Raw genomic sequence first — 26,222 nt, forward strand, 5'->3', positions numbered from 1 at the left:
ATATATATTTGTAAAAGCACATTCGTATTGATATTTGATACTTTGGAATGACAGTAACAAAGAGGCTCACTGTGATCAAATAACCACTTTCCCATTTCAACTCATCATATTCCACTTATATATATTAGGTCAATTTGTGCCATTAATATGCACGAATACATGTTACCAACCCCTCCTCCCTCCCTCTCCCCCCCCCAAAAATAGTAATAAATAAGAAAACAGGTGATTTGATTGGTCCATGAGGTAAAATGTGAAACACAAAGAAAGAAAAAAAGAAAAGAAAAGGAAAACAAGGTAAAATGAGTTGGAAAGAGTCGTGAACCCACAATAATAACAACAAAGTGCGGGACAGGCTGAGAATTAAATTAAGAAGAAAAATGTGGTTGCAGACAAGAAAGCATTTTATCCAACAAGGTTTCTTTATGTTCCACACACCCACACACAACCATTCACACAACCAGCCATGAAGCTAAAAAAAAACCCCAGCTCTCTTAACCACCTGATGGATAGTACTTTCATATTTACACTGAAGTGATGATTAACCAACAAACAGATTAATACAGACACAGAATGGACCCCCCAAAAAAAACAAGAAAACACAGAGCAACTAGGTTAAATCACCATTTTCTCTTTTTCGATCCTTTAGTTACTCCTCTTGCAAAAAACAAAACTAAATGCTGGAGGTGGGCGAAGTTTAAGGAGACAGAGAGGGCTTAATGACAGTTACGATGGAGATCCCTTCTCCATTTCTGCTACAAGAAAAAGAGCACTTCATCCAAAAAAAGAAAAAAGAAAAAGAAGAAAAGCTGCTGCCCATGTGGACTACCCTGGTTTTAAAAAAAAACCAAAAAAAACAAAAAAAACATACTACCTCAAGTTGTTTAGAGGTCTGGTGTAGGAGAGCATGCAGTTAGCTACATGGTGTAGCTTGAGTGGGAGGGATTAAAAGAGCACTTCAAAAACAACAGACTGCCCACTTGAGTTTATAGCATGATTTAACATCAATCTCAGGAGTGTGTGCAGCAAAATAAATTAGAATGGTACAAGCAGCACTAGTAGTGTTCAGCAGGCAATTGTCTGGAGAACAAACCCCAAAGAAGCCTTCACCCCTGAAGGTGCAGCAGTACAGGTAATACAGGTCATTTTCAATAGATCTTATGTTTAAAAATCCTGGGGAGATTTAAATCCTACTTCTGCATTACTGCAGGATCTTTATAAAAAAAAATCCAATCCCTGCTACAGCAAGTATGATTCAGCAGCAGCATTGGCTCTTTTGAGGCAACTAAACATAAAAACTTATTTTTCAGGACAACATTCTGCAAACGTTCATGTTGGCTGACATGCTAGCTATTTTACAGCCACACTCAGTTCAGGTTTGCCACTCAGCTAAGGACCGGTTGTTTGCACAAGTGTCGAGCACAAATGAATTAACTATTCAGCTACAGCTAATGTATTAGTGTTGGGGTGTTTTATCTGAATATCACTATCATGATAGTCGTGTTGATAATTTTAGTCCTTGTATTATCTGATTTTGTTCCCACTTTGTCTTCTCAGTGATTGTTGTTTAATCCTTCCTCCTGATGTTTGCAGCACCACTCAGGCAGTCATGCAGGTAGGCAGTGAGTTTAAGACCGATCACAATGTTTATTTAACTGGCTGTTTATAGACCAGCAAGGAAACTTTCATTACAGCCAGACATGAGGCAAAAGGTCTTTTTTTTTGATCGAAGAAACAGAAGAAAGTAAAGGAGGGGGGAGGGAATGGAAGAGAGGACACCTCTCAGAGGCTTTTTGCCCCTAAGGCCCAATGTGGGCTCAGTCCTGTCCAATCTGGCCCAGTCTCCTGTTTTGTTAGGCCAAATCCAGTCCGGCCTGGTCCGGTCTGGTCTGGTCTAGCTGGAATCCAGGCCAGGATTTTAGAAGAGTGCTTTGGATCCCTGGTTCTCAAACTCTGACCAGGCGTCGTTCAGTTCCATAAAGATCATCTTCGCATACTGTTCGTAAGGCTGGCCCGTTGCCTGAAGAGAATTCAAAGGTTTGGAGTTTAATACTGAATTAAGAACAGAAAAACAAGAGCATTCATACTGAAAGAAGACCGTAAACTCATACTCGAGATTCATCTCATTTCCTGTTGTTTCACAAACAGAGGAGCTGCACCTTTTTTAAGTTTTAAAGCACTTTCACAGTATTTGATACTGTACCTTATCAGGATGGACAACCAGCACAGCCTTCCTGTAGTATTTCTTCACCTGGTCAGCTGACACCAGGTCTGCCATGCCCACAGGCTTCCAGCGCGTTTCACCCTCCCACAACACTGTGTGTAGAGTTGACAGCAGTGCTCGGATGTTTCGCTCCTTCCCTTCGATCCAGTCCAAGATCTACAGCATGATAACAAAACAAATCTTTACTACTTGGAAGCTACTGTATGAGTGAGCTGATGAAAGCAGAGTTTAACCTGCCAAAAGGCATCCTAGCTGTACCCAATCTTATTGTTGTTTAGTAAAATCACCTGCTACATGTGTGACGCAGTATGCAAAAACGTGGCCAAGCCCAAAATGTTCATTAACTCAGAGATGTCCAATTCTGACCATTCTTTGAATCACTCTATTTTAATAACAATGCAAACAGATTTTGTAATAAAAAACAAAAACAAAAGACAACTCTACCACGTTTCCAAGGAATCAGTTGATTGCTCACAGTACACACCGCATTATTAGTACAGGCTAAAGATGGAAAAGTCACCAGTAAGGGGACAATTTTCACTGGGTGCCCAGGCATGTTGCATGAGGATTTGGAGAAAAGTAGTGCACTGCTGTTTGCAGTTCATAAACAGATATTGCATATAGATGGGATGACATTGCAAACACTGGAAAATCTGGTTGTTTTTGACATTATCATTGCTCGACTCTTTTTTTTCTATGAAGCCGAGATTCTTGGTCGTCATCCTTGGCTGGCTTTTTGTGTCAGTGGACAATGGTGACTCTTTTCACAAGGATTAGATTTTTCTCCAGGGCCGCACACTGTGTGTTTTTAAGTGTCTGACATGCCCTTCACATATTCTGCCACAAGTCTCTTAGCTCATCCTCCCATCATCTCCTGTTAGCCCACCACAACTGCCTAAAAAGTGACTTTCATTGTTGTCTGCAGACATGAAACAGATGAAACATAATAACTCATATTTAACAGCTGAAAATTTCAAGCCATTTCTAAAGATCTGCCAATTTTTTGCTGCCTTTAGACAAGTCTCTATCATTTTTGTTGATGTTATAAAAGCTTAATTAGTTGGTTACTGTTTCCAATTTTATGCATTCATTTATTTTTTAATAATTTAATTCTATTATATTTGAATGTTTTTGTAAATGCATTTATTCACTTCTAATTTTTGCTTTCCTTTTTACTGTAACCATGTTTTTAGCACATTTGCCTTTTAACTCTTATGGTTGCAGTCATGGTTATGTGAGTTTTAGATTTTATTTATATCTTAATGCACTTCTGTTTTTAAATGTGGCATATAAATAAAAGTGACTTCACATATGTGTTCAGTTTGCTACCTACCTGTAATTTGAGAGGATCCATGTCTTTTGTGATCTCCTGTCTCCTCATTTCAGCAATGGTCCTTGGTCCCTTCTTGTCAGGTTTAGAAGCAAAACCCTGAGTTGAGAGCAGATCCCCGAAATCATCCTCCTTTACCTTTGGCTTGGGCCCTGAGTGTCAGCAGACCAGATAAAACGAAATTATTTATGATATGGAAATTTTATGGCCATTTATTAGGGTTAGTCATACAATGAGAAGCCTTTTATGAGAAGACCAGGAAAATATAAAATAATAACTGAAAATCAGCAAAGTAATGAACATAAATATTCCAAATTCCATCTTTTTAGTTTCCAGCCTCTGTTTTAAGCTGCTGATGGTCTCCCCTGCTTACTGCTAATTACATACAGTGCAAGGCAAAATTCTGGACAAACTAACTGAATCAATCGGTTTTCTACTCATTTTTAATTTTCTAAATTGTAAAAACTTAATTTAACTTTGTAATATCACTGCTATTGTTTTGTTCAAAATAGATAACTAGTATTGTAATCACGTCTCTCTTACCAAATCCAGGCCCACGAACTCCTCTCTCTTCTCTCCCACCGATCACACTGGAGAAGTTAAGGTTGTAGTTGGGTTTAGAGGACTGGGTTCCTGCAGGCTGAGAAGCTGAAGACCCTTTGGGGCCAGATCCAGATATCCAAGGTTTGTTCTGGGCTGAGGTGGGTCTTGCAGACTGCCATGGCTGAGTTTGAGGCTTAGCAGAGGAAGAAGAGGAAGAAGGACCCTTTGTGCCGAAGGATGGCCCAGAAAGATTACTGCTGGAGGAACCTATAGGAAAAAGATGGAGATGAGATAAATGTAAAGGCTTATAAGATTGACAGTCTTCCTCTTTTATGGAAATAACTCCTCAGCTTACCTGAGCTCCTACCTGGCAAGTTGGAGCTCAGGTTTCCTAGGTCAGCAAAAGGATCAAAGGTCTGAGACTTGGCCTTTGACATGGATGGCATACCAGAAGCTAAAATGATCAAAATATACAAGTCAACACTTTTATCTGGTTTCAATTTTGATTTTGGCTTTAAATCTCAAAATTTTTCAGTCACCAAAAGATCTGTAAGAAAGGTTTCTCCTACCTGTGTTGGTATAACTTGGTTTACTGGCAGTGGTGCTCATGCCAGCAGTGGTTCCTTTTGCCCAGCTGTCCCACCCACCCAGCAGGTCTGGTTGGCTGGCTGATGATGTCATTTTAGGGGTATCATTTACAAGCTTATCTGTAATAACACAAACATCCTAAGTGTCAACCATGGACTCTTTCCAGTGTAAATACAAAATGTTACCAGAAGAAAGAATATGAAATCCAGCTGGACGTCAAGGAACTGATGTACTTACTGAGGTTGAAGAGGCTGGTGTTGGAAGCAGGAGTGGCGTTGCTGTGAGCTGAACCAAATCCACTGGTTGCTGAACTATCAGAACCCAACAAGTCTCCAAACAGGTCTGGTCCAGAGGCTTGTCGAGATGAACCAACGCTGGAGCCAACACCAGAACCCGACCCCATCCCAAACGGATCAAAAAGATCCCCCATGGCTGCAACACAGGCAAAGTGACAGGAAATATTTATTAAGTGCAACCCAAGAAATCTCAGAATAATGCAGTAAGCATGTGTGAAGCCTCAGCTTTTACGTTTTTGGTCTGGTGTGGCTCCACTGGCTGGCCCACTGAAGAACAAGTCTTCCTGCACTGCTCCAGTCTGACCAGCAGGAGGTGCAAATAAGTCATTGAGGAGGTCGCTGTTGCTAGAAGCAGCTTTCATTCCTCCCTGATCTCCGTGTTGTGGAGCAGAGGACGAAGTTGAGGACATGGTTGGAGGTTGAGGGTCACAGTTCAACCCCAAGAGGTCAGCTGTGTCTTCAGGAGGAGCCTCCTGTGTTGCAGGAGAAGCCGTCTGAGAGGAGACAAGGAAACCAAGAAAATAAAGAAATGCATGGATGCAAGAATTAAAGAATTTTGGTAGTAATTAACAGTGTGATAAACGGGGTAATAGTTTATTGATAAAATAATACAAGCCAGCCAAAGATTTTCTGCACCTGAAAGTCAGAATCAAACAGCGGCTCGCTGTGGTCACGTGACATTGGCTCTCCACTGGTGGCAGAGTAAGAATAGGACTCTCCTTCTGACTGATCACTCAGATCCTCCTGGTCATTCATATATCCTCCTTCTTGACTGTCTGAGGCATCCTGAGCGCTACGTACATCTATAATCACAGGAAGCTAGTCAGTGAGATTTTCCAGAGAGAAAGGTTTGTAAGAAAATGCTACACGGATTAATAGAATTACACATTACAGATTAACAGAACAGAATATGACAGTACATTACCTTCCCAGTCTAGGGTCTGGAAAAAGTTGCTGGAATTAGTATCATTGCTCATCGGAGACTCTGGTTCTGTTGCATTGGAGCTGTCTGGGGTTTGAGCTGGCTGGGCCGACTCTGAGTCATAAAACGCTGAAGAACCTGGCAGACGAGGCAACTCGGGCTTACCTGCAGTGATAAAGGATCCAAGTTTATTTCATCTGTAGAAGCAAACTTAGAAGAACTTAAAAGCACCTTAAAAGCCACGTAAGAAGTAAAACATCTAATATACAAATAAAATAAACAGATGACAACACTTTCTACCAATGCTTCTCCACTACTAAACTAACATTCAGGCCAAGTAAAGCCATGTACCAAATTTGCTGAGGATCTCTTGCTGCTCATCACGAGAGGAGAAAAGGATCTTGGGGTTGAGGCCTTTGGTTTGAAAGCCCTCCCATGGAGGAGTCTTGGTGCTGGGCCTGTCCCTGGGTTCAACCTCAATGTCCAAGTTGACCTGGAACAAGTCTGGGTACTTCTCCTGGATGTCGCAGGCATCCAAATCATACCTGAAAAACAACAAGCAGATAAAAAAGAAATAATGAAGAAAGTATAGTTTAAATTACTTGTTACAAGCAGTGCAGCTGTAAAAGTTTAACAATGAAGACCACATTCAGCTGTTAATAAATAATAAGAAAATATAACCTGCAGCAGTATGTTATGGATCAAGACAACATACGTACTTGGCAAACTTGACAGTCGTTGCATTTCTTGGTACAAAGCCTGTGTGGAACTGGATCTGGAACATTTTCATGGACGCCATCTGAAAGACAATTATAAATGCTCTGAAAAGTGCATTTCTTCATATTCATTGCCACCTCGAAGCTTTAAGCAAGGGTGTCTGTATTTATACCTTTGCCTGCAGACGTCCTCCCAGCGTAGATCTTGCATGATAGATCACCACCAGCACGTCTCCTTGAACGGTAACATTGAGAGGAATCTCCGCTTTCCCATCTTCCATCTTAAAATCCCTGAAACATGAGATTGTGAGAGGAAAAGAGTAACATACATGTTAGATTGTTAAAATAAAGGCCATCCTTGTACAAACCAAAAGAAAAAACAAACTTACTGCATCCTGTCATACTCCTGTGATGTGGTGAGCACCCTCTCGTCCCCAACGTAGACTTCGCAGAATGGCCGGCACCCATTACGCTGCTTGTTGAACAGTGGCACTGGTGTCATGATGATGGAGCGAATAACTACAGGCTTGCTGTGAGGGATGATGGGCTCCTCTGCCATCATGTCACACATATACTCTATATACCTGCAAAATTGAGATCATGTAGTATTTGATACGTGACCTACTAAGGATGACCAACACACACCAGTCCTCTTTTCTACACATTTTAACTTGAATATTTTTCAATACCTCTTGTGTGAAGGTGCTATGCCTGGTGGACAGCGTTTCATTGAGAACATGTAGACTGCTGCCTCAGCAGTGGTGAAAAGGCGGCAAAAACACAGGAAGGAGCAAACTGCCACTGCTGATGCTGCTCTGCCATCCTGCACACAGAAAGGGTACACATTAAATTTATGACAGGTGACACTCCATTCAATTTGACACCATGTACTCCTCTCTACAAGCGCAGGCTCAAAGGACTGACTTACTTACCAGACAGTGTACCACACAGATGTTCCTCTGGTCCTGTTTGAGCCATAGATGCATGTTCTTACATACGCTGTAGAGACTGCGGAGGTTAGGGGCACGGCGCAGCTGCCAATTACACTCTGAAACCTGCGCGCGCACAAATAATACAAATTACTGAAATAGTGATGTAACAAGGACACATGCTTCAACAATAGCTACTGTTGTGGCAATAATAAGCTTATGCATGACAAAAGCACAGATAAACACTACTATACCTGTGATCATTGAGAGTAAACAAAGTATAACACAAAGCTATAATTTAGCCTTGGTTTAAGTCATTTCCCACACCGACACAACCTTGTATCACAAAGTGCATACCCTGTTGTGGAATCGAGAAGGCCTGTATGATCGTTTGGAGAGGTTGTACACAGCGTAGTGGCCAGCATGACGTGAATCGAGGAACAGACGGACATCCTCAATGTTGTTCTTTATCGCAGACTCCACCCCTTCTGCTGGGAAAGACATAACTGCACGCGCACACACACGTTCATTACAGGCATGTATGAATCGGGTAACCAATAATGCTATGCTTATTCTGTAATATTAAATTACTTGACAATCAAATAATAGTCACTGAATGCTAAAGTGTTCGGGCACTTTACCTACCTGCAATTCTGGAGGTGATGTAAGAAATATCCAGGTCCCCTTTGGCATAGCTGTAACAGAAATGACAAGTGCCGTTATAAAAGCAGTATGTAAACAAAGTTAGAAGCATAAATGATACATTTAAGAAAATAGAGGAAATTAAACTGGTGATTAATGTCTGGGAGACTGAAAAAAAATCCAACGGATGCAAGCTGGACAAAAACTTTTCAACTCTGGTTTTGAATCTCAGATGTTGAAATATTATTAACTGAAAATATTAATCTCTGCCAGAGCAGCCATTCAGTACAAAATTTTAAACAGTTTTGATGAATATTGCCTCAATAATTATGCAAAATTGATTAAGACAGTCCCCAGTTTATCCTTCCGCTGAGTCTTTATTATAGCACAAGCATTTGGCAGATGCTTGTTGTCAGCATTCATTACGGCAACTTTCATTACTACAAATAGTAGTGAGTATTAAGTAATACTGGCAGTAAACTTATGTAGTTAGGTTTCATTGGATCTTACTGCACATGCAATCATACTGGAACAATGACAACAGGTAAAAGAACACAGCCTGATTTCTACTGCACAGTTTAGGACAGACAAACAAACCATAGCTCAGTTTCTTTGCTTAGCCCATCTATGATGATTAAATTCATCTGTATTAATCAGTATTAGGATAAATAGATGATGCAAATTAAGACATATAAGTGAAAATGATATTAGGTAAGTAGTGGAACCATAATAAAACTTCCAACATTCAGTCAAACAGTCACTCATACTTGTATACCACAGCCTACATATAAAGTTGCAATTGCAATTATACATTTGCAACCCATGCCGAAGCTACTTTAATTAAAACAATATGGACATTCTGAGTTAAGGTAAACCCTAAAAGGAAAAAGACAGCCAAAAAACAAAAGCAATAGCAAAACATGCAACTGAATGACAACTTAATTAAATGCGATGATTCAGATAGCAGATAAAACGGGTTTGAAAAGAGAAATGTAATAAAAAGGTGAAACAGATGAAAACAGTCAAATGTAAATTAAATAGCCTTTTTAATTTTTGAGCTGAAGTTAAATTAAAAGTAATACTGGATATCATGGGATTCTCCATGTAGATCATAAAAGCACAGCTGAGTCAAGCTACACCAAAACTCCAGTGTCAAAACGACAGCTTCCTGCAGTCATGTGACTTTGCATTTGTTCTCCAGCAAATATGCAGTTGTATTAGATGGTTTTCTTTACCTTCCTCGTAACTGTCATTTCTTCATTACATTTCAGTAAATGGAATATTTCAAGCTGGATGCTTCTTTTGGCCTACTTTTGTATGGATTCGTTATCTTCAGTTCCAGACATAGTTACTCAGCAAGTCCATAGTTAAGTGTTGTCACATGGTTTGAAGAATCAGAGACGAAGGCTCAGGCTTAACAAGTCATTTAAGCTCTATATTGTTTGTTTAATTACTGCTTAATGTTAAGTCCATGACATCAGTTTTATACAGATATGTAAAAATTAAATTATTTTTAACATGTGAATTTTTTTATGGATATGTTAGTGGAGTTATAAGTTAAAAGTTATCTAAAAGTAAGAAATCAATTGAACTAAATGAGCTATCACACTTGATTTGACAAAAATAACAAGCAAAAATCAAAAGGTTGTTGTTGTTTCCCTCAGACAGAAAAGAAAAATGCATATTTTTTTAAACTTTATAGCAAGAAATATGATTGCTATATTAAGGGCCATTTAATTGAAGTTAATGAGTACTTTACCCTTTTAATCGAAGGCCATCACTGCTATGCTACCAATTCTAGTTATCTTTAAACAAAGTTCTCATAAAATGAGTTTACATTTGCAGAAAATAGTTTCCTGGAAAACTCACGGACAGTGAGTCTGCCCTACTGTGTCATTCGCTGATATAATTTTCCAGTTATTTCACCAATATATATGGGAATTTGTCCATTCACATCATGCTCTGCATTCACTCAGTTGAATTACTGAATGTGTGATGTTAGGATCAGAAAGCTAGGATGGTGGGCACTGAGCAACAGAAGATGTGCAACATTTCTTTCCTACTAAATCAAGCACACACTACAGAACACAGAGTAACGCATGGACTGACGCATTCCGCTGACCCATATTTACCTTGGGTTGCTAGGAGATGGACACATAGTGGGACCATGAGGGTTTGAGACAGAGAGGAAGAAAAAACAAACAAAAACAAAACAAAAAAACAAAACAAAACAAAATCATCAAAAAAAGTCAATGGCAAAACCAAATGAGACGGCAAATCTTTAAAGATGCGGATAATGGGACTATGAAAGGAACACTTTGCTGTTTAATCTTTCTATACCTTCAGCAATCATTACCATTTTCACTGGCCAGTGCAGCCAAGTGTAGCAGCCCAGAAAATCCAGTGACTTGCTTGTATAGCAATGGTCAATAAAGGGAGGACAGATGAACTGTGTGTCATTTCCTGGGACCTTACACATGAAATCTCAGTGTAGAACCACATTTTTGACCAGCAGACAACAAAATGTTCCTTTTAAAGGTAAATCTGGGATCAGGGTATGAGTGAGAATGAGACATACGCAGACAACTGCTTTCACATTAGGCCTTTGCAACTATGATGAAACATGATAACAGATGATGACATGACTGAGAAACAGTATTGCTTAAAAATGGTTGCCATTTGCTGGATGTCTGAATTAAAAATTTGTTATAGGACCAAAAGTGCATCCTTTCATTACGGGAAATTCAAATTTGTCAGTGCCAAAGTAAATACCGTAGTGGAACTATTTTAAGTTATAATAACCAATGTCAAATGTGAAAAGTTTAACTGAAATGTATGTTAACTCCCAAAATAAAAAATACATACATAATGATGAAGATTAACTGAAAGACATATGACTAAAAGTGCAAAATAAATAAATGTAGCAATAATACTCCCGATAACGAGAGGCTTCTTACCTAGCTACTGACTGGATGACCTTGGAGGAAGTATCCTTTATGTTTGTCAAAAAGCGTTCTGTTCCTCCCTTTAAGATATCAAACAGGCCACTGCCAGACTGATCGGGGTCATATACACCTATAAGAAATGGTGAGGAAAAGAAGAATATGGTAAATATAATGACTTTAGAGGCAATGCCTGAGATTAAGCACTTACAATCGGTTTGGCTGGTGAAAGCACACCCAGCACCTATTAGCTGCAAGAGGAATGACACTTGTGACAAATGATCATGCACATATAAATACTTAATTACATTCTGGGCTTCATCAAAAGGGCTCAAAAGGAAGCGTTTTACCAATAAATATTTCAAATAAAATCAGTTTATTTTAGCTGCAATGCAGCTGCCTGATGCCGAGGTGCAACAACAGGCAGTTGGAGCCACTCCTCACAGGAAAGAGCAAACATATTCTGCCTTTCGACAGATGGTTGACAGGCAGTGCAGAAATCCTCTTAGTGAGTGGACAGGAGACAGCTTGCAGGTCTGTGTGTGTGTCTGTGTGCGTACAAGTCTGTGTGGATATTTATGTGAAAAATAAGCCTATTATGCTCACTGAGATAGACAGACACAAATATAATTTTCCCAACGAGCACTTAGAGCTTATGCTATAAATAATCTAAATCTTCTTCCAAAAAAAACAACACATAAATTAGTTATTTTTATATCCTTCATGATTTACTTCATTTAAATGAGACGTTATTGTATGGTGGGACAGTCACACTGTTGCATACTAATGCATGGTCTCTATATGTAATGTTTATTTTTTTCCTAAGGTGCATTTGAATCAAATTATTTTTTGCAACAGATTCACATACAAAAAAAAAAAACAACTTGAAATCTGAGCACACCACTATCAGCCGTGATATAAACATTGCTAATTATACTACACAAGAGGCTCTTAGCAGGTTAAGGCTAATGATACATCAAAATTAGTGTGTTACAGATTGAAAAAAATATTGTTGAGAAACATTTATAGTGACTGTCTGACTCATCATGCCAGGAACCTGAACAGATATTGTAACAAGTAAGAGGATTTGTTCTACCATTAAAAATAGCTGGTTTCCTGACAGTACATCATACTGGACCCTCGCTCAGACAAAGAGGAACCCTTTACTGATCTCACAGGACTTTGTATATGCAAGACCTGGCATGTGTATTAAATGTGTCAACAGCTGGATGGTGACTAACATACCAGCTTACCGTGTTTATTGCGTGACTTTCAGGGATACGGTTGAGAAATTAAATGTCATGTTCAATCACAGCTCAATGATAAACTTTATAGGAAAGATGTGGATTTAGCAGTTTCTAATGGTACCTGCCCACAGGGGCATTTTTCAACAAAAGGAGTCACGCATTTTCTCACCGATAGACATTTGACTGGTGTTCTACCAAATAGCGACTGACAGGTGCTCTCTCTTTCTCTCAGCCTTCTACAATCAGGCCTGAGACCTGAGTACATTTGTGCTAGGGCTGTTTGTGCAGGGATTTTAAACAGAAACCAATAAACTGGCTTGCCTGTGAACGTCTATCCGAAAAACAATCCAGCCAGAGTTGTTTTTTAAACTAATTTTTAAAAAAAGGACTTATAGAAACCCCGCAGGTGCTCAATCTGTGTTTGTTTTAAAATCAGCAACAGGTAGTTTAGAGGATTGCCTAGATGTTGACGTATGTAGGTCATTACTGATTTGCATTATGTGGTACAGAACTCAACTTTAAGTAAATGAGCAGTAGGCAGTTTCTCGAAACATAATGCGACTCTACTAAAATGCACTGCACAGCTGGTTATACAGGTCATGAATATGAAATGTGCAAATAAAGATGTTGTGACATTTCCATTTAGGAAAGAATGAAATATCAATAATATAAAAATATCGATAATAGTGTTTTCAAGAACTTCAGTATTAGTCTCCTATACTTTAGTGTTAACACCTGAAACAAATAAACACAATAAAAACACAAACTAACAAACACTGACCCAAAACCCTGTCATACAACAACAACAAGAAAATAAATGTAAAAAACAATTTACCTGCATTGTTATGGCTGTTGTGGATCTGCATTGATGGCTGTGCTCCATTGTTGCCAAAACCTCCGTTCTGCTCCAGCAGCTGCAGACATTCATATCCATCATACACTGGACGCCAACAGTAATACGTACTTAACATTGCAACGAGCAGGTCAACAATATTTAAAAAAGTTATGATGAAAGAAAGATGTTCTGTGACCTAGACTGTCTGTGTTTAAAAAAAACAACCCCACAACGGCTAAACCACCCCGGGAAAGAAAAACATCATCGAAAATATCCAAGAAAAGAAAAGAAAAAATCCAAAAATATACAATTTTTAAATATATAAAATAAAAATAGAACTTGATAGAAAATGAACAGTCAGAGCGCCTTAAACAAAGGAGGAGGAAAAAAATGTGTTAAGCACACGTCAGGTCCCTGAATGAAAAAAAAACAAAATAAAAATCTGTAACTCCAAAAAGTCAATAAATTACAACAAATTAAAAACAGGCTGTGCCAGATGATCGCTGTCGATCTGGGGTTTGTGTTCAACAGCCAAATAGCCTCTGCGTAACTGTCTTGTTTATTTCCCTCTCAGTGTCTCACTTCCCTCACAAGTTTTCTCCTTTCCCTCCTCTCAGCCTCTCCATATGTCTGTGCTGAACTGCAGCAGGGAGAGGAGGAAGAGGAGGAGTAGAAGTCCGAGGATTATAATCTCCTTACATCCAGCAGGGAAACCCCTTCTTAACCCTAATCAGATCAGCAATCGCCAAATCTGCCTTCACTCTGCACACACTTACCAGCCTTATCAGGATTCAGTTTAGAGAGAAATTTGTAGAAATGTAAAAAAAAAGTCTATCTGCCTTGATTTGCTAATTTCCTAATGATTAAACGGTACTTTAATATAAATTTAGTTCAGGATACTGACACTGACCAACTCAGCACAAAACAAGGAAAATGCAATGAAATCAGTGTAAACCTGGCAAATGTTGAAACTGAAAGCAGCTTTATGTCAATCACAACAATGACCGAGGATTTAGTGATAAGTACCTGGATTTTTAAGGATTTGCGGTAAGAATCATAATGAGTTGGGGCTGAAACGTTGAATATGGTCAGCCGTCATGCAGCGTAAAACGATTTCTATTCCAAAACCCTGATTAAATCTTAAATCTGATTGTGCTCAATTAGCTACTGTGGTGCAGGTGACAAAAAGCAACACCGACCATGCCAATGAAAACACAGTGTTACCACTGAACTGTTGGTATCACTTCATGTTTGCTTTAAATTTCAGTTCTCTCAGTCTTCACCTCTGTGTGTCTCTCTCCCTCTTTTTTGGCCCATTAAGACCTTACCAGCTGGCAAGAGAGGCCGCTGGGAAAGAGAATACAGACTCCTTTGTGCTTGTGTGTTTGTGCGTCTGTGTGTGGTGTATGTGAGGCTTAGCAAATGTGACCGCATCAGCAATTTGAGAGTGTTCAAGTTGTGTGTGTATATGTGCACATTTACACAAACACACACAGAGGAAGAAGCCGTGTGGTTGGCCTGTCAATAGCCTCTTCACAGGCTGGCACACACTGAGGATGAGACTCAGTGCCCTTAACCAATCACGTTGTTTACTCTAAAATACTTGTGAAAGCTGTCTACAATTCAAAACCGATACCTGGAGCAGAAACGTTTTAACTGCTACCAACTCGTCTGATGAACTCAAGATGAAGATTCAAGAGCTACTTTACACGTATTAAAGGATTAGACATGCAAGCCTTACCATAACTACTGTAAATGTGCAGTGTTTTTTTCCGTATTATCACATCTTACATCAATGACGAGGGTACTTTTAGAACACGCATTTACCTCAGTAATGGGGGACTTGGGGTTGACGTTGCGTGCTGCTGCTATCTCCTGGAGCTGGTTGACCAACTCTGTAATAGACAGACGCTCCTCTGGGTTCACCTTCAACATGGAACCTGAAGAGGAGGAGAATGGGTAGAATGTGGGTTGAAGTTAGTATGATTATAAAAAAGATACAAATAAAAATTTATGATAGCATAACTGATGTCTGTGGACAACACAATTGTAAAAATATTAATAAAAATGGCAGAAAGCTGATTAAAATTAATTAATAACCAATTGGTCATCAATCACATACACAGAAATTAAGGTGAACAAAGAAAAAGAATCAGACTTTTACTTTAAGCTGTATACTGTTTAACCAAACTAACATTGTTAAAAGTTTTTAAATCACTAATGCATTTTTGTACTGCATTGAATTGCATGACATTTCTACATGAATGCTATTGTGCTAAACATCTGGCAGTCTGGTAAAGGTATAATGTGGCTTAAGGCATCAGATTTATCTTGTAGGCATTTAGCTGGTATCGATTAATAAATGGACTGGTGCCTGACGGGCAGTACATACGTATGAGGTCGTGATACACAGTGTATTTCATGTCGTTCTGAGGCATGGAGTACTTTCCGTTGACAATTTGAAGCTTGGCTCCATCCTCAAATGGATGCTGCTTAAAACACAACAGGTAGAGGATGCATCCCAGAGCCTGCATGTGAGACGACACATGATCAGTACAATAATCAAACTCCTTTGTTTACAGCAAAAACACAAAAACATGCATCAAAAGACAATCAAAACAAAGGCAGAAGAAGAGAAAGTCAGTTGTGTCTAAATTATAAATGGAGGTACACTAATGTCTGAAAATGACTGACCCAGATGTCTTGCTTCTCATTGATGGGAAAGTTGGAGTAGAGATCGATCATCTCTGGCGTTCGGTACGCAGGAGTGGTGTTCCTTGTTATCTACAGAAAAACATTTTTTAAAATGAATTGACATGAAAGCAAATATCAAGCTTAAGTCATGTTTGTAAATCTTTGTAAAATTCTTTCTCCCGATTAGACAGAACTGAAAAAGCCATGTGCGCTGTACAAGAAGTGCACAAGATGAGTACATTACTCACATCTCCATAATTTCGTTGTAGATGTACAACGACAATAAAGGGCTATTCTATTCTATTCTATTATGTGCAACATGTGCCTGGTAAACAAGAAGTCTATTAGATTTACAAGCCAAGACCTCTGGTGTTCTGCATTCGAAATTCATCTGTGGCAAAGCTCCAGTGTGTAAGTGGGCAGCTGTGTGGTTATGGTACAAATATAATTTACATGATTGTTTAGGGCTTCCTGGACCTCTGGCTATTAATCCAATTAAAGGTTTCTGGTTTATGCTCAACACCATATCAATACTGCCACTGACCCACTCTGTCTTTGTACATGTATTTTTGTCTTCTCAATTAATCATCCTACTTTTTACAAAGCAACTAAAGGAAACAAAATGAAATCAAAGTGGCTGCGATTTTCCTTTTATGTTTTCTTTAAAAAATTAAAACCATATAAAATGTCTACCTGTGAAGCAGATTTCAACCTTTAATCTCTAATCACATATTCAAGGGTATCAACACAATCTTGTGATCAGTGATGAAATTACTATTTACCGTTTTCATTCGCTGCTTATCTCTTGCTTTTAGTTCACTCTGAGGATCTTTAATAGCATTTTTCTTTGTCTGTCATGTTTTTTTTTTTAATTTTAAACTTTATGGATACTTTTGATTCCTTTCCTTATTTACAGTACTGTGCAAATATTTTGAGCTTCCCTCATTTCTTTGCATTGCTAAGAAAATGGGAAATGCACGTTTGAATAGCAATTTATTGAAACGTGCATTTCCCATTATGACCACCTTTATTTATGCTATCAAGTTTTCTTGCAATTTCATTAGGAAATCTTCAAGATTGGAATCTCCTTCATGAAACCTGGAAAACCAAAGTTCTTTAGATGTTTGCTGCCTTTTGTTCTGTTCTCTGTCAAAAGGATCCCACACTGCCTCAATAATGTTAAGGTTCGGGCTCTGGGGAGGCCAAGCTATGACTGATAGTGTTCCAGTTATAGTGCATGTTTTTTTCAGATGGTATTACATGGTGAATCTAAATCTGACCATACTTTTATTCCTTCATAATTCCATCAATTTATAAAAGACCCCTACAGTCTGCACTGTTTTACACACGACTGTAGACACTCATTGCTGTACCTTTCTTCTGGCCTTTTCATTCCATAACTGATTTTCAGTCTAGCTCTTGTTTAATTTGCCATTTTTTCCTGGTTTTCTTAAGAATGGCTTCTTGACAGACACCCTTCCACTGAGACCGAACAGTAGAGAGATCAACTGAGGAGACAGATGCATCTCTCAGGTTCTGTGCAAGGGCTTTTCTTATTTCTCAAGGACACAACTTTGAGATACTGTTCATCTCCTGAAGATAGCTTTTTGGTTTTTTCTTACTTTTTTTTGTCAACTAAAGAAATGAGAACAAATGATGTGCTATTGAGAAAGGCTGCTGGTAACAAATTGCCTAAGTTGATTCTTTGCTAAGTTGTCAGTTATGTTATATAAGCATGAATGACTTGTAGATCAGTGTTAAGTGGCTTAAAAATATATTTCCGATTGAAAGGAGCCAATGCCCAAAGACAGACCTTCAGAAAGCCTGGAAAACTATTGTAGAGAACTATTGCTAAAGATCACTTAAAAAAATTAAAAGAAAGTCTGGCTCCATGGAAACAAAATTTCAGGAAATGAGAGGTGGCTTCTCCTCCTGTTGTTTTAAATCTGCTTTATAATAAGTGACTTAAATCAAATAACTTTAGAATTCATATATTAATCCATCTATATGTTCAAAATCTTAGATAAGACTTCAATATTAATGAAACTCAGAAAATATCATCTCATATAATACCCAATACAGCTTAACAGCACATGTACTGTATAAGCAGTATTGGGGAGTAACGGAATACATGTATCGCCGTTACGTATTTAAAACACAAAATATGAGTAACTGTATTCCGTTACAGTTACAGTTTAAAAAGGTGGTATTTAGAATAGTTACTTTGTTGAAATAAATGGATTACACTGCGGTGGTGGGTCAGGATTGTTTGGGTTTGTTTGACAGCTACGTTCTGTTGTTCCAGGCGGCAGCGTTACGGTTGCCATGGTTACAGGACGAGGCTCTCTCTCTGCGACTATGTGCCTCCTGGGTGAGAGAGCGCCTTTTTCTTGTTGTTGTTGTTGTGCTAAGCTAATAGGCAGAATGCTACGGGCATAGCTCTAAAGAACGTAGCCTCATGGGCAGTGTAGTCCGTGCTACAGGGAGAATGGACCGCCATACACATTATGTGTCTGTGAGCAAGAGGAGGGAAAAAAAAAAAAAGGATAGTGGAAAAGTACGAGCTGTCACCGAGCAAAAACGGGAGCTGGAAGCATGTAAATATAATAATAACCACTGCACCTATTAAGATTCGACTGTACACTGTGTTTGTGTTTTCCTCCGAAAACAATAAGTTTTGTTGGAGCTGCCTTTCAACGCCTCTCTCTGTCTCTCGCAAGCAAAGTTGACCCACACAACAAAGTAAAGCTATTTTTCGGCTACAAGCCTGACATGGAACCTGCCGTATTAGTCAGAGGTCCCTTTACTGCGGTTCGGAGCCGCGGACCTTCGGTAATAGTAATAAATCACAGCAATAGTACATTCACGTAGTTGTAAAAAGCATGATAATATATTAAGTAATCCAAAGTATTTAGAATACGTTACTGTCATTGGGTAACGTAACGGAATACGTTACAGAATACATTTTGGGGCATGTATTCTGTAATCTGTAGTGGAATACATTTTAAAAGTAACCTTCCCGACGCTGTGTATAAGCAGGTCACTGTTAAGATCACCAAGAACTGTCTGCATGCTTAGGTACCTCATCCTCCACCATTGACCTCTTCTGTGCGGACCAGCTGTAGTCTGGATAATGTGACACTGTGGTGGCGCTGCCAAAGTCACACAGCTTGATGGTGCCCTGGTTACTAATCAAGAGGTTCTCAATCTGCAACACATCAACCAAGCAGTGAGTTAGCATTTCATTTAATTGCCATAAGTAAGACTTCTGAGACAGAACATGATATGATGAAAACGTGGTCATAAGTAAAAGCACCAACTAAATAACTGCACTGTATATTGTGCATTTTTCTTTATTCTCCTCTCTGACACATCAGTCATCCTTTAAATACCAGAGGCAGACAAACCTTAAGGTCTCTGTGTATCACGGGAGGCTTCTGTTTGTGCATATGCTGAACAGCGCGGCACGCCTGATAGAAGATTTTTAGCACAGTGTCACATGATAGAGGAGCCTTCTGCTCTACCCTCTTAATAAAGTCCACCAGCTGACCTGAGGTGAAAGAGGTACAAAAACACAAAAGAATGTGAAACTGTAGATAAAAGTCTTGTATTTAGTAATAAAATTACAAAATTAAAGAAAAAGTGCTTTGCACACATCCTACAAGTGATTTATTTCTGTTAACATACTTATTGTGGTAAGCAGTAAGGTATTTGCTCAGAAAGCTGAAAAACTGCTGAATGAAAAAAACCTTGTCTGCTGTAACTACACAAAAAGGAAGCAGAGCAGGAAACGAAGGCTACAGACAGGAAACTTTCATCATGAATGCCTTTCAGTGGGAGTTACTCAGAAACAGTTCCAGCACCCCTGAATTACTGCATGTGCATTTCATGAATGAGTAAGAACTGATTCAGCACTAAAGAAACAAAACTGGGAAAAGTGCCTTTCTGTGTGTAGCAGTGTGTGTTTTTACCTTTACACAGCTCAGTGAGGATCAGAAACTCAGCCTGCCCGGTGTCTGACTCCTCTTTACTGATGGAGGCTGCAGAGCAGAACTGAACCGTATTTGGATGACCGGACAGCTTTTTCTATAGAGCCGGCAGGTGAAGGAACATACAGAATAAACACTGCTGCTGTGACAAGCCTCGCCTTAAATTTGCCGTTTCATAAATCACAATCATAACCAGTTTCTAGTGGCAGAAGCTGCTGGTTTTCACCTGTCGCATGTCAGCCTACTTTGTTTAAGCTATCCGCAGTTTTAGATTACAGCAGGTGTCCAAAAAGCAAACTACTCAAAAGCTGAAAAAAATTAACCAGATGCATTTTAAGAGAGATGTGATGACGAAGGAAATCCTGAATAGAGAGATATGGCAGATGATCTATGGGTGTTTAGTGTCAGCTATATATTAACATTAGGTGTGAAGTAAAAAAAAAAAAAAAAACTAAAAACAAAAAAAAACAACTTTTTACAGAAACACTTTTGTGCTTTACTCATTAATAATTAAAGGATACCATGAAGCAGACTTCTTGTATGATTTCTTTGTTTTTCTCTTCTTCATTAGACAGCAGTCTCTGGAAAAAAATGCATACAGACCATTGCTTTGTTCTGTGATCAACATAATACATGCCTAACAGGACTGAACTAGCATACTGCAATAGACGGCCTATAAAGCATTAGCTTCAAACAAAATAAATATTAATAATAGTAAAATTACAATTACTTTAAAGATAATTTATGTGGTTATCTGATAAATACACTCAAAGGACAATTTAATTGTTCAGCATTTGAGGTTTTTATACTTAAATGAGAAGCTAATAAATATATATATATATGATACAGCATGAACAGAATTGAGTAAGTAGGAAACGGTGCGAACATAATTGTTTGGAGCTTCATCATTCTGTACAAAATGACTTGCAATAATTGCATATTGCATATGAACAACAAACTACCTGGTAAGCGGCCGTCCACATTGCTAAGCCTACATTTTTTTCAGTTACTGTCTCATTAGTACAGCTGTATAGATAAAAAGGGAAAATCTTTCTGTTAAGGGACGCGTCCAATGGCATGTTTTGATTCAGCAGTGTAATGCAGACAATAATGCATTACACAAGCTGACAAGTGCATGTACTAATAACCTGCAGTACTTTGTCTGTTTTGCATATTAAAAGCAGGTGCTGAAGAATGTAAAAATCAATGTAAGGAGAGCTAATGTGCCTGATTTGATGCATTGGGTAATACAGTGCACACAATGACACGCACATTAACAAATACATGCTCAGTGATGAGCAACACAGCCAAAACGTAACAGTGGAACATTTTTAACAATGAGGGTATGGGTCAGTACACCTCATCTTACCTTGAGGGCGTAGTCTTTACCACTGCTCATGTCCTGGGCTTCATATACAAAAGCAAATCCACCTTAAAAAGAAAAAAAAAAAAAGAAAAAAGAAGATGAGGATTTAACTTACAGTTTTTTATGATTTAGTGTTGGGTTGACGATTCTCAAATGTTCAGGATACTGAAAGAATTTTGTGATACTGACCAGGATATATTCTAACACTGTCTAGTTGGTGTCCTGGATTATTATCAAACGTCTATGTTTAAATTATTCTGAAATTAAAATGACAAAATCACTTAATAATTAATTAATAAACCACGTGGGAAGACATGTTTAATATTTAAATTCATTATTAGTTTTTGTATTAATGCTGTGTTCAAGCGCTTGTTTTCCTTTTTAACTTGGGAATGGAACCATTACAACATGCACCACTTGATTTCATGCAATACTGACTGACTAAGCCCTACTGGGTATCCTGTTCATTGAAGATGCAGCTAAAACCATGACTGCTTATAATGTCGTCAAATCCATTTTTCTATAATAATCGCTCTCCATATATACACAGTAGAGGGCTGTTTTATAAATTACAATTAATAAAACATTAACAGCTATGAGTTTTCTGTGTTACAAAAAGTGGCACAGGTTACATTCAGAGTTTTGGTCTAAAGTTTTTACTTATTCTTTTATTTACAGCAAGTTTTAACTGTAATATAGATTTTCTCCTATGGGAATATGTGTCATTTCTGCAGCTTGTTAAGCTGCAACTTAGTAAGATCACAAATGAAGCCCAGCTGTAAAGTTAAAGCAATGCAAACTGGACACCTGCATTCTCACTGGAACATGTATTCATTTGGTGATGCAGGAAATGTTTAAACCTTGTTATCCTTGATTCTAATCTGTTGCTAACTCTCTTTTACACTGCTAGAATTGCAGCAATTATAAAACAGAGAACACACCAAGAATACGTATTCAATCAAGAAAATGTATTTTAATCTGATGTGCTGACAAATTGATTTTGTCAAATAACCTAATTTAATGTTTAAAAGTATCGAATTTAAACTATCAGAGCTCTAAAGAGCACCTTTCATGTTAGAAACAATCGGCAAAGTCACCAGATTAATGATTTTCAGTAGCAATACTTTGTCTTATTTTCAAGAGTGTTGCAATTTAAAGTTTCCCATGTGTGGGACTTAATAAAGGTTTATCTTATTTTATCTTATCCTATCAATTTACTGTTCGCCTATTGCTGTTCTTTTTAGATTATCATTTTATCTGATAGGATCTCTGCCTGTGTTGAGGAGTTGTGACCTATGAAAACACTCCTTTATATGTGAGCACACACAGAGCCTGAAATGGAAAGCATGCTTAAAAGAGAAAGTTGATAACCACTGTTGTGAGACCAGTTATCTCCAGCTATGGCTTAAGGTTTTGTTGAGCCAGCTAATGCTAAGAAAGCCTGACGGTGTTGAACTTCCTTCGTAGTATACCGCTCTGTAGACACTACTGTCATAGGGAACAACACCATTCTCATCATAATGTATTTTACAAAAAACTTCTGTGCTGCTTAAAGCCAGTCCCTTAAACTGACATAACATTATCAATCTGGGATTAATAAAAGCTAACTGTCTAAACAGCAGATGCACTCGTGGAACAATGTTTTTTTTTGGGGGGGGGATTTTTGCATTATTTTGATTTTCTTTTCCCCGAGTCACTGTGACTAGTAAAGGAGAAACTTCAGTCTGGGTGTGTGTGTCTCAAGTACTTCTACTTACCAAGCCTCAGCCAAACAAGGAAATGCCAAGATTACCACAGACATGAGTAAATCAACTACCAGCCTTCTAATCTTTAACAAGTTGCTTTGCATAGGTCCATGCGCGTATGGTGGTCACTTCCCCAGTTCTCATAAAACCTCTTTTTCTGGGACTCTCACCAGGGACCTCGTGCCTGCCTACATTTATTTATTTATTTGCCTGTGCTTCAACTCTCAACTCACACAAAATACCGCAACAAAGCGTGTTGTTCCTTACAGGTTATGTTGTGTTATGCAACTCATTTTGATAACCTCCCTGCGGAGATTAAATGTCTTCCACAATTTTGTAAAACAGAAGGTAAGAGACTGAAAGCTGAAAAGCTCCATTTTCTCTGCTCCAATTTCCAAACGAGTCTAAGAAAAAAATACAGAAAGGTATTTAAAAATACCTTAAATCCTTCTTTATCAAACACCAATTTATTCAATCTCACTCTGAAACAATATGTGTGCCTGGGTTATACAATTGTAGGACTATAACTGGTGTAGTAGACAAAAACAAAAAAAACAGAACCATCTGGTTACAGCAATCCATTGTTTTTGTCTCAGCAAAAGGTCCCAACAAAGACACCTTTGAAATTGCATGACGGGAGTTTGAAACAGGCAGCGCTTTAGTGTAAAATGATCTCCACTCCATTTGCTTTCATTTGGAAGGTCTTGTGCGTTTCCTTTAACCTGTTTGAATCAAACTATTGTGGACCAGGAAGTGAAATCACAATACTAATTATACTAATAAAGAGAGAAAGTTGATAGTATATCTGAAGAACAGTAGTACAGTGGTTAGCAATGATGCCTCACAGCCAGAGGACTCCTGGTTGTGTGAATTTTGCATGTTCTCTATTAAAAAACAAGACAACCCATGACTTAACTAAAGTCTTTTATCACACTAGCTTTGCATATTCAGTCAACTTTAAATCGATGTGACAAAACACGTAGAAATCAGCCGTAGACAATAGTAAATGCCATCTTATTTGCCAACATAGTCATGTTTGCTGGTGCACACCATACAGGAGGCAAGACAAAAAAAGAAAAAGATAATTAAAGGAAAAGTGGAGCATGTTTATTTGAAGCCCACCCTTAACCCTCAGAGTGAACTGCTTTCCACAGTTTCTAAATTTATAGCAGCTTTCAGGGGGCATCATACAAAATAAAATAATATACCATGACCACTCTACTAGAGTAGGTCAAAGAGTAGGTTTTTAAAACAGATATATAGAGATGTGTTCCAAGACACTTTTAAGAATATAAAAGTGTATTCAATATAAATAAAAAGATGCCCTATGTAGATTTAAGGGTTTTTGGATGTCTGGGAAATTGCTATGGAAGAAATGATATGCTGGCTTTCCAACTGGAGGTTATAGTTATACAGTTGGGAGATTGAAGCTATAATCAGCCAAAATTTTAAGCACTTTTCTGCAAGACACCAGGTGGAGATCACATCAGTAATCATGGATCTAAATATATTATTTGATTGTTTGTGTGAAATGTTGGAGTAGATCATGTTGTGTAACCTGACAGGGTATGCCATGTTCTCTTCTCACCTGCTCTCAAGAAGCAGAATATACCACTTCCAGACACAGCAAAAACAAATAATCAGTGATACCTCTAAAAATCAGGAACACCAGATCAGCGTTTTCCTTTTTGCCTCGGAAGACAATTTCTATTTAGTTTGTGAAATAAAAAACCAAACTAATCGACTAATCAGATCACACTAAACTGTTGACAATTACCAAATTAAGTGCTTTGTAATGCTAAACTATCAGTCCAAATTGGTACATAATTGGTCTACTCCGATATATTTATTACACGCTCAAAAAGCAGTAATCCAGGCAGCAAGACCCTTCCTTGCTGTCACAAACCTACCAGTAGGTTTCTCCTTATGGCATCTGTGATATTCACTTGTTTCTACTGCAGCCCTAACCACAAACGTGGGACGATATTTTTATACTTAACAAAAAAAATTCAATAAGCAGGCACCAGTGCTGGCACAGGAATGCCGCTCTTGTTGACGTCAGAAGAAACAATCCAGCAGAATTTTTCAAGTGCTCTGTTTCGACTGAAACTTGTAAAGAGTTTCCAGCCTGCCCTGTTACAGATAATCAATTGGTTTGGTAATCAACAACACCGTCATCACTCATATCTTCGGGCCCGGCAGGCCTGACTCACACTTTTATCAAGTCTTTCTCATGAAGCAAAAAGTGCCGTGTTTCCAAGAAAGACAGACGGTAAAGGTGGACACGTAAAGCGCAGCTCTGCCTGCACACACACAGCCTTCAGTGAGGTGTAAAGCGGTAACACAAAGCAGACACGTCAAGTTTAACTTTGAAATGTCTATTCCGTCTCCTTGAAGTACCTAATTCTGGAAATTGATTTAGCGCTTGTTAGATACAGTCCAAACCAAATTATCACCTGGCGTTTGCTCGGTGGCTCACTGTCCTGCACTTGCTAACTATATTATCACTTACTCCACTAGAGGTATTTCACAAATGCTAACATGTTAGCAAATTCAGCTAACTAGCATAACTAGCCGCTGAAGACGTGACCAAAATTTATTGTTGTGATGCGCACGTATCTCACCTTCCGCGATCACCCTCCTGATTCTCAGCTTCATGTCACCGAGTTCAACGACTTGTCCGACGAAATCATTTTGGTCCCGACTGGCCGCTCCGGAGGAGCCGGGCCCGGCTAAGAAATCTAGTGCCGACTGGAATAGAGACATGTTTTCGGGCCGCCTCCGGGAGAGGGAGTGAGCTGTCTAAATCTTCACCGGGTCCGCAGAAAGACTCTACAGCAGTTCACAACGTTACAAAGATGTATAAGCAGGTGATATTATTCTTTCAATGGAAGCAAACATCCTCTTCCTGCTGCTACATAAACGGGGACACCATCATCACCGCACCGACTTCCGTGAAGGGTGATGACGTCGTGACACGATTCAGTCATATGACGTAGAAGGAAAATAAAGGTAGGTTTGACTTTTAAGTGTCGTAAGAAACCTTTAAGAACTGGTAAAATTAACATTTGTTTAATTTTTAATGGAAAAAATATTTATATTATCTTGTTTTGAGATCCCCATATAAATCAGTTTTTTAAAAAAAACTGTCCCTAAACGTTCTGCATGAATGGAATTACAATTTTGAGTAGGCTAAATGAAGCGGCCATATAAAAAG

General features: G+C 38.6%; 1 protein-coding gene across 3 annotated transcripts; it reads right to left on the reverse strand.

Annotated features, from left to right (window-relative positions):
• Positions 1 to 6: 6 nt before the first annotated feature.
• gak (cyclin G associated kinase) lies at positions 7 to 25,980 on the reverse strand. Of its 3 annotated transcripts, none has more exons than XM_014334282.2 (30): positions 25,630 to 25,980; positions 21,264 to 21,325; positions 20,416 to 20,475; positions 19,877 to 19,991; positions 19,313 to 19,455; positions 18,988 to 19,113; positions 15,906 to 15,995; positions 15,604 to 15,739; positions 15,039 to 15,151; positions 13,212 to 13,290; positions 11,145 to 11,262; positions 10,320 to 10,328; positions 8,191 to 8,240; positions 7,903 to 8,051; positions 7,549 to 7,671; positions 7,306 to 7,439; positions 7,006 to 7,200; positions 6,790 to 6,907; positions 6,620 to 6,699; positions 6,252 to 6,445; positions 5,904 to 6,065; positions 5,615 to 5,781; positions 5,211 to 5,472; positions 4,920 to 5,114; positions 4,664 to 4,801; positions 4,462 to 4,548; positions 4,095 to 4,361; positions 3,555 to 3,703; positions 2,201 to 2,377; positions 7 to 2,017 (listed from the first exon to the last, which is right to left on the reverse strand). In XM_014334282.2, the coding sequence occupies exons 1-30, from the start codon at positions 25,769 to 25,771 to the stop codon at positions 1,916 to 1,918; spliced, it is 3,942 nt and encodes a 1,313-aa protein (XP_014189768.1). In that variant the 5' UTR covers positions 25,772 to 25,980; the 3' UTR covers positions 7 to 1,915. The 3 variants fall into 3 exon arrangements, with proteins under 3 accessions (XP_014189768.1, XP_014189766.1, XP_014189767.1); XM_014334280.2 differs by having other exon boundaries at positions 4,450 to 4,548; XM_014334281.2 differs by lacking the exon at positions 10,320 to 10,328 and having other exon boundaries at positions 4,450 to 4,548.
• Positions 25,981 to 26,222: the final 242 nt, after the last annotated feature.

The sequence above is a fragment of the Haplochromis burtoni genome, unplaced genomic scaffold (genome assembly GCF_018398535.1).
Source record: "Haplochromis burtoni strain Fernald_Lab_line unplaced genomic scaffold, NCSU_Asbu1 Contig_54, whole genome shotgun sequence".
Lineage (NCBI taxonomy): Eukaryota > Metazoa > Chordata > Actinopteri > Cichliformes > Cichlidae > Haplochromis > Haplochromis burtoni.